Here is an 8,702-nt window from a genome sequence, read left to right as displayed (position 1 = left end):
GAACATTCCTGGTCTGAACCCCTGTTGGACAGGATTCTTCAGTGTAAAGTTTACATGTTCTAACCATGCATATGTGGGCTTTTTTGAGTACTTTTTTCAAATTTCATCCCACAGACCAAATGCATGCTGGTTATCTGAATTAGAAACTCTAAATTGTCGTGTGAACTTTAGCTCAGTTGGTAGGTTGTCTCTACATGTCAGTCCTGTGATTGGTGAAGAGTGCAGGGAGTATCTGGCCTCACCCTAACTCCAAACAGGATAAGCGATACAGATAAAGATTGGATCAACAGTTAGTAAATAACAACATACGGACATCGGGAGTATTTTTTAGGAATAATTTATTGCCAGTAGGAAAGCGTGAGCTCGTGGCAGTATTCAATAAAAACCTTAACAAGACCATAGCATTGCTCACACACACATAGACACCTGAAAAAGTCACGTGTCCATGGATAACTCTGCACTATAAATATATTGGGTCCCATTTTCTTGGTGGAAAAATAAAGAGGTTCCAAAGTCAAAATTTACAAACAAACAAATAAAAAAACAACACAAGAATATGCAGTCGTTCATTGAAGACCCTTTTTGAAATGACCAGGAGACAATAAACGTTAACGAGTACATTGTGTGTTTCAGAAAAGCCACGCTCTTTTCTTCTTCTTCTTCTTCTCTCTTTTTTAAAACATTTGTTTTTTTTTTCTTATTTTTGTGAATGTAAGCACAGTAAGGCTGATAATGTCACACCATTTAACTCTTTTTTTGTTGAAAATAAAAGCATAGAATATCTACAAAACCTAGTAAACTTTAAAATCAAAACTGTACAGGTAAATTTACATTGAAAACAAGGACTTGTATAAAAAAAAACTTTGCTTGGTTTTATTTATAGAAACGAAGATACAATGGTGAATATTTTTTTCTCTTGATGCTCTTGTACACTGAAACGATGATCCTTCAGACTATCCACTTCCTGTGAATGACGACAGTTAGTTAAAGCGATGGCACCGCCCTCTTAAAGGGGCAGGAGTTGGACTGAGCAGACAATACGATGCTACAGAGTCTCTCTTGTAGCTTCTTCCAGATCTTCTCAGCTGATTGGCCTTTAAACCAGTCTCAACAACCCCTGTGTGTGACTCATTTCATCTTGTTTGTGTGTAAATGTGTGTGTGTGTTGTGTTATCTGCGTACACATACAGTGTAGGTGGTGTGTGGCGGCGAACATAAGGTGTAACTGTGGGTTCAGGCACTTTTGTTTGGATCCAGTGTCAGACTTCAGTGTGCTGTTGGGAGTCCAGCCCCGGGATGACCAGCCGCTCAAAGTGACCCTCGTCGCCGCTCTCGTAGTCACTTATCATCACCTCGGACTCCTCGCAGCACGCCGACATGTCCGAGCAGGAGGCTGTGGACGTGTACAGAGACATGGACATGTTGTCCAGAGCTGACGAGTCAAAGTCCCGACTACATCCTAACGAGTACCCGCCTCTGTACCCGCTGGTGCCCATGGTGGAAGCAGGGGTGGTGGTGTTTGAGGTGGAGGTGGCGCCCTGCCCCTCGTTGTCACCAGAGTCGCTGGCATACGAGTGCTGCGGCAGGTATTGGTTAAGGCTGTAGAGCTGGGGCAAAGCTGGCCGCTGGCGGACCCCAGGCGAGCCTCCTGGACCGGTCGTAGACGGGTCCAGATCTCTGCCCAGAGGCCGCAGCGTGTCGCAGCGGTCAGCGTACTCAGGCAGAGGGGGAGGGGGCAGGTCGTCGTTTGCGGGGAAGTCCTCCGGCGGCGGAGGGAAGTCGCTCTCGATGTCGAAGCCGCCGGGGTAGTAATCGGTGTCGATGGCATTGGGGTCGCTGTACAAGGGGGCGGGCGACTCCACAACCTCATACTGAGGAAACTCCTGGATTCCAGGAAGTTGAACACTTGGCATCCAATCAGATGTGTCCCAGTGATATCCTGTTTGATTGAGAAAGCACAAACACAGTCCTGAATGTCTGCATCAAAGCTCACTGCATCATAAACACTTTGATACGTGTTAATGTAAATTTCACACCATGCAACATCTACACAATACATCACAACAACACGAGATCATTAATCAACACTTTACTTCACAGAACTGTGTGAGAGCCACGCACTGCAGACACATTAATAGACACAAGGGAGTAAAACTGACTGATTTTAGGATCTTTGTCTTTCTAAACTGTCCTAATATCTCCTGTTTAAAAAGAAAAAAAAATCAAAAACAAACAAAAGATAACAATAAAACCCTCTCCTACCTTGTCTAGAAATGCTTTCCCTTCTTTGCCCTATCATGTCAATCTATAATAAAAAGGATTACAAATAATCCTAACCTGTGTGATAAATTAAACAAGATTGGAAGCTTTTAGTTGAAATAGATAGAAGATAGACATCATGACTCAGTCTTTAGAGTTTGTTTTGGTGAAACCTATGGAGTTTTGGACAGGTGGGTGGCATTTGAGTCTTTAGTAGCTTTGCTGTGGACACTTTTTTTTTTTTTTTTAACTTCCTTTAAACTTCCACCTTCCAACATTCTGTAGAAATGCAGTCCATGTAATTCAATTTTTCTTCAATTTGTGTTCATAAAATACTGTAGGCTACAGTGGGACAGGTAAAAGTGAGAAACTCTTAAGTATACAGGTGTGTTTCTCTGTATTTACCTTGATTTTGGATCACTATATATATATGTATATATATATATATATATATATATATATATATATATATATATATATATATATATATATATATACACATGTATATATATATATTTTTATTATTATTTTCGCTGCTTGGGAATCTTTCACAGTTATGGTATGCAAGGAGTGTCACATCGTTTTAAACTACAAAAAGATATTTTAAACTTGGGCATTGTTTGGTCTATGTAGACATATGTAGTCTATGTACAAATATTCATTTTTATATTGATACATGAAACATGATACATATATTTTTTTTTGAGTAGCCATTTTTAAACTTCCATTTTTATTTATTTGTTTATTTCTTTTGAGGTTCTTTATCTAATACAGTAGGTTAGAGTAAGTTTCCATTCATAATGTTGAGGTTGTGCTGAAAAAAATGCCAAACATGAGCATTGTAAACATTTTCTGAGTGGTTTATGTTGTCAAAAGAAAAGTATTAAAAACCGAAGGTTAAGGGTTAAAGGTTAAACCTATGTTTAAACTGTCTCAGCTAGTGCAACATCTTAAATGTCAGACGGTGTAAACTCCAACGTAAGTAAGAGCTTACATTCAAACTAGGCTATATTTCAACGTACGAACAGCTGCTGCAACCCATAGCAGACGATAAAGACCCTTTTAATGCACAATATACTTTCCTTAATTTTTACCAACCAAAGATGAAAATAAAATTTCACTGAAGTAAACTCAGGGTTTAAAGTCAGTCTTTGTTAAGAGTAGTAATAGAAACACACAAACAAAAAACAACCTGTGTCTAGTCAGCTGAATTTCCAGTTAGTTACTGAACACAACCTTTGATCAGGTAACACTTTAGATTAACATTTATATTTCTTTAATTTTCTCTTTGTTACAAAATCAAAGCATGCATGGGAATTTTGGGTATTCTGGAGCATTGTATATAGTATTTATGCAACAAATACGACAATGCATGAGGCCACTGATGCTGTCAGCACTCAGCTTGACCTCAGAGAGGACATTCAACCATCTCTTTATTAATCTTACAGTGTTAGTGATTGGGAGTTAGAGATGAGAAAACACCAAGGAACATCAGGCAAACAAAGTCATAAAAAGTCACCTCTTGGGTTCTTGAGATCATGAGCCAAAAAAGACTCTTTAAAGGAGGCGAGAAGGAGGAGAGAAAGAGAGAAGTCACATTAAAACCAGAAAGAAAGAGAACAATCTAAGAGCATGAATGAAAATGAAGACAATGAAACCAGGGAGGAGGGAATAAATAAAGAGAGTGACAGTAATGGGCCACACGTCCGCCATTTTCTTAAACAGACTCCTGCAGGTGTGTAATCAGACATTAGCAAAGATCGATACTGAAACAGGTTTAATGAAGTGTTTGTAGCTCCAGCTGATAATTACAAAGATAAACAAACGGGGGGCGTCAGTGTAAGAGAATGGCAGCTCTACATCCTACACTCCACATCCCAACAGTGACAACACTACTAGCTGCAGATGGAAGCAATAAAAGAGTACCTTCTCCTTCCACCGTGTCAACAGCACGGTTGACAAGGCGGATTACTGTCACTATGGAGGCTTGTGGGGGGGGAGGGAGGGGGGAGAGTGGGTGGAAGAGATCCAGCATTAGTACAAATGCTTTTAGATTTCAAAAATTAAAAAAAAAAAAAAAAACAAACACATGAAGTGAATGATGGTGGGAGCAATGCCAACACATGGGACACATCCCAAAGACGTTGCTCTTCTTGTTTTGGGACAGATTTGATTTCTCACTGAGCGTTGGAGGAAGGGGTTTATGGTTGGGCACAAGACAATATGGAAGAGGAGACAGCGAAGGTTTTGTTTGTGCAAGATAACACAATAACAACATACTGAGAGACTACGGGGTGCCATTGACAGTACAGATGGAAGAATCAGTGAAATTCCCCAGAGATTAGAGCGCAATTTCAACCTGAATTTAGAGAAAATAACCCTACATGTGTTTGAAAAATTATTTAATATACTCAGTTTTGGTTAATCTTATAGGTAAGATGAAGGGTTTTTTAATGACTTATGAGCAGCACAATCTCCACATGATATCCTCACGATGACATGGAATAGTAGGTTTGATATGTAGATGAAATGAAGAACATAAAATATGCATGTATACCCTTGTGATTTGTCCCGTGATGTTTGCGTCAAACATCCTTTTTTAGCTACATTTTGGAAAACAAAGAAAAAGACAAAAAAAAAAGAAGAGAAGGCATGCTTTAAAAGAAAAAACCCAACAAAAACTGTCAAAATCAATGACCTGAGTGGGTGAATCGTGAAGCAACAGAGCTGCTGTCTGAGTAAGTCATCAAACTCAAGCGCAGATGTGTAGTTTTAAAAATCATATATAATCCCGGGAGAATTACACAGCACAAGTTGTCTTGATTGCTTCCGTCTGTACCAGAGTTGATTGAGGACTTACAGGCCGGACCCCCTATTTAAAACCTTGTTCTGGATCTGTGGACTGATTTGATCCATATGGGAGCTGAAGGCCCCGCAGCAAAAAAGGGAAAGAGAAAAGAACAAGTGACCCCACAGACATCGTTTTAAGGGCCATCCACTCTGAGCATGCAAAGTGTTAGCATGAAAATCAACAAGGCAAAAGGTAACTGTGGAGAATCTCTGCAGGCTGATCAGAAAGAGAAAACTCATCACAAGTGCATAACTACACCTCATTCATGGTCGTTAGAACTACTAGATTTGTCTTTTTGAGTTTCTCTCCTGTAAAAAAGACTGAAAATGTTGAGTGTTGGCATACCGTTATCATCGCAGGACTCTGACTGGAAGGAGCTGAGGGAGTGGACCTCAGACATGCTGCCCCGAGTGTTGTAGGGGTGACACGCACTGTCCTCCACGGGCTTCTTTGTCAGACACGAGTCCAAGTCGACCACTTTAGCTGCAGGAAAGTGCAAAGTTAGACATAAGCATAAATCTGTGTCATTCGACCTAAAACCGTAAGATGAAAACCATCAGAAAAGAATGAAATACCAGATGCTTGTGTTGCTGTTTTCCATTCTTTTGTAATGTTTCTGCATTTAAATAATAAAAAATCTATATTAAATATTAAATATTACCTTTTTGTCTGTGCCATTAATTTGTGCAAAGTGTGAAAAGGCACAAACTAGATACAAAAATTATCTCCTGGACACCAAAAATGGTTAATTTAGTTACTTTTTTACTTTTATGCCGCTGGAACCTGTACAGGCACACAATACTACTACAACTGTATAATAACAGAAGATGCTGTATCATGTGTTACAGTTGCATTGCATGGATATGAATACGTTGTGCTTGGAGATTTTGACATAATCTCAGGTGTGTCTTGGGCAAAAAAAAAAGTTTGAAAACCACTGATGTAAGCAACATGTAGGCCTTTTTTTCAACACCTAAATGCAGTCTATATAATGGCTTTTTGATGTCTAAATTTAGTCCATAAGTAGACACTGTCAAAATTGAGAAGACCCTTTTTCAACATGTAAATGTAGGCTATATGTAGACCTTTTTTCTTAGGTGTGCCTTGGCCAAAGAAGTTTAAAATCCTCTGGTCTACTGGAATCATTTTGGAAAAAAAATTAAAAAGACAACCCTTTTCCTTATTTTTCATAATCCATACCATGTTTATCCAGTAGTTTTGCACTCTGTATTTATTTTTTTAATGTCTGGACATCTTAAGTGTGTCAACATTTGTGCAGATACATAAATGTGTCATCATTCTGCAACTAAAGAAAACTTTCAGGGACCAAGAGACATCACTGTCTCTCTCCTCTATGCTCTATCCGTCTGTAGCAGAGTAGCAACATTATTGGGTGAATCGTTACGAGATGCTAGATAGAAAACTTGAAGCATTTTGTACAGAAAAATCGGTATGTTAAGATTTCTTTAGAGCACTATAGCTGTAAAATCATCTATCTCTCTATTTCTGCTCACAGATCCTTTGGGTTTAAAGTTTGACTGTATATCTGTTTTCCTTTTCTCTCAAAACATCAGGACTTTCATCAACATTGAGAGTAAAAACAAAGTGAAATAAAGTTAAAGATATTCTATCGTTGACAGCATGTGGTACCAAAAAAGTGTTAAGTATCACAGTTTTAATATCTTTAATACACACAGCCTAAGTTAACAGAGAAAGTTCAAATCCATTTTTATGATACCAGCTGATTCAGGCCAGCTTCCTCAAAGACAGCATGATTATTCTGAACTCTCTGAGAGGGGCATGCTTCAAAAACAGCTTTTTGTTGGTAATGAACTTGCAGAGGAGAAAAACTTAATTGTAAGACTCCCATATTTCCTACCAACTTCAAGAGTTATTGAGAAAAACAGATTTTTTGTTAATTATACCATTTCCTGCAGCCATTTGTCTGTTAGTTAACTAACAGTTGTTGTAAAGAAGAATAATGGCATTTATTTGGCTTTGGAAAGTAAAGTCTGCTTTTTTGGAGAAATGCTTACAGTTCAATCAAGTAAATGATTGGAATTACTTTAATGGCATTAAGTAATGTCTCTATTTTCATTATAATCACTGCTTCATTACATCCTTTTCAGGAAGCTTGCAAAAAAATAATTATGAAATCAAGGACCCGTAAAATGGTGTTACCAAGAATTTAATTAAATATCATCATGAAAGCATTAAACTGAAATTAACAGCAGTTTTAAATGATCTCATCCCACCCCTCCTGCATCAGTCTAATAATGTTTTTTGGGTTGTGTTAAATGCATTGAATTTAATCCAAAACACATTTGGAATGTAGTTCAGCTCCTGCATAGTCACAGGTACTTTGAATCAAACTTACCGTCATAGTCGTAGTCCCAGTTCGGTTTCTGGATGGAGTCGCTGTCTGACACTGAGTTGGAGGGTGGGGGAGGAGGCAGGTTGGGTGCTACGCTGCACACAGCCACAGTCTTGCGGTGTCCGTGCATGGAGTCTGGGTTGAAGGTGCTGAACTCCGGATGCTCTGGGATGGCCGAGCCTTCAAATGAGTTCCTGTCCAGATTATTCCTCGAGTCGCTAGGAATGCTGGGAGTGTAGGAGATGGGCCTGACGGGGACCTGAGGTGGGATGTCCGAGTAGATGTTCTTGTTGAGTTTGGCGTCGTAGAATGGCCTCTGCAGGAAGGAGTGAGGCACGTTTGAACTCCCGTGTTTGTCGTCGTCCGACTTTGACTTGCTGCGACACGCCCTCTTACGGATGATGATGAAGAGGAGCACCAGGATGAAGATGCTGGACACGAAGACCACAATGCCGATCACCTCCTCCAGGCCGATGTTCCAGGAGGTGGAGACAAACTCATTGCGGACCTCGGCGCGGAGCTCACAAATCTGCCCGCTGAAGCCAAGGGAGCAGTTACACCTGTAGGAGCCGTACGTGTTGTGGCACAGGCCACCGTTTGAACAGGGGTTCTTCATGCACTCGTCAACATCACTCAGACACCTGGATGACACAGAGAGGTCAGTTAGAGGTATTTTAAAGATATCAGATTCTTATGGTGAATTTAATGGCTGTTTCAGACTGGGCAAATTGGCGGCTGCGTCACAGCTGTGTTAGGCCTTGGTTTTCATTTTGGCTTGCATGTCAACAAATCAGGGCTTTAAGACTTCCTGTGTCAGCACTGGGTCTCATACACCAGGATTCAAGAGAATAGAGGGCTAACTTATTTATCTTGGCCAAAATAAAATCTCGTTTTTGCAGACATGTATACCCACACTGGTAGAATATCTTGGCAATATTTTTCTGATGACAATGATGGAGACAACAAGCCAAACTGCATTGCTCTAATACAGCTGTTCTCTAAACTTCAGCTGCTGCTGAAGCTTTACTCTTCTGGTTTGTGCTTTTCAAAGTAAAAGCCTGGATTAGCATCCCTTGACAAACTCCCCTTGTTACTACAGAATGCTTTTATTCTGAATTTTTCCAAACTCTATGCAACAAAGAATTAAGTCACTTTTAGAAAGTTTTACTGAAGTATAACCTAAGAGGAAAGAGGGCTGTCACAGCAGAGATGCAGCCA

The 8,702-nt window shown here is 39.8% G+C and overlaps 1 protein-coding gene across 7 annotated transcripts in view; it reads right to left on the bottom strand.

The window, feature by feature from the left end:
• Positions 1–321: 321 nt before the first annotated feature.
• fat1a (FAT atypical cadherin 1a) overlaps positions 322–8,702 on the bottom strand; it is a 120,280-nt gene continuing 111,899 nt past the window's right edge. For 3 of the 7 annotated variants that reach the window (XM_041785055.1, XM_041785058.1, XM_041785056.1), the window contains 4 exons: positions 7,488–8,125; positions 5,456–5,593; positions 3,779–3,814; positions 322–1,939 (listed from right to left, as the gene is read on the bottom strand). In XM_041785055.1, coding sequence (XP_041640989.1) covers positions 1,260–1,939; positions 3,779–3,814; positions 5,456–5,593; positions 7,488–8,125 — 1,492 coding nt within the window. In that variant the 3' untranslated portion in view covers positions 322–1,259. Of the gene's footprint in view, positions 1,940–3,778; positions 3,815–4,357; positions 5,183–5,455; positions 5,594–7,487; positions 8,126–8,702 lie in introns of those variants that run through there. The other 4 variants (XM_041785057.1, XM_041785059.1, XR_005991795.1 and 1 more) reach the window with 3 other exon arrangements.

The sequence above is a fragment of the Cheilinus undulatus genome, linkage group 4 (assembly GCF_018320785.1).
Source record: "Cheilinus undulatus linkage group 4, ASM1832078v1, whole genome shotgun sequence".
NCBI lineage: Eukaryota > Metazoa > Chordata > Actinopteri > Labriformes > Labridae > Cheilinus > Cheilinus undulatus.
Note: the sequence above shows the minus strand (reverse complement) of the source record. Positions and strands in the feature narration are given on the sequence as shown.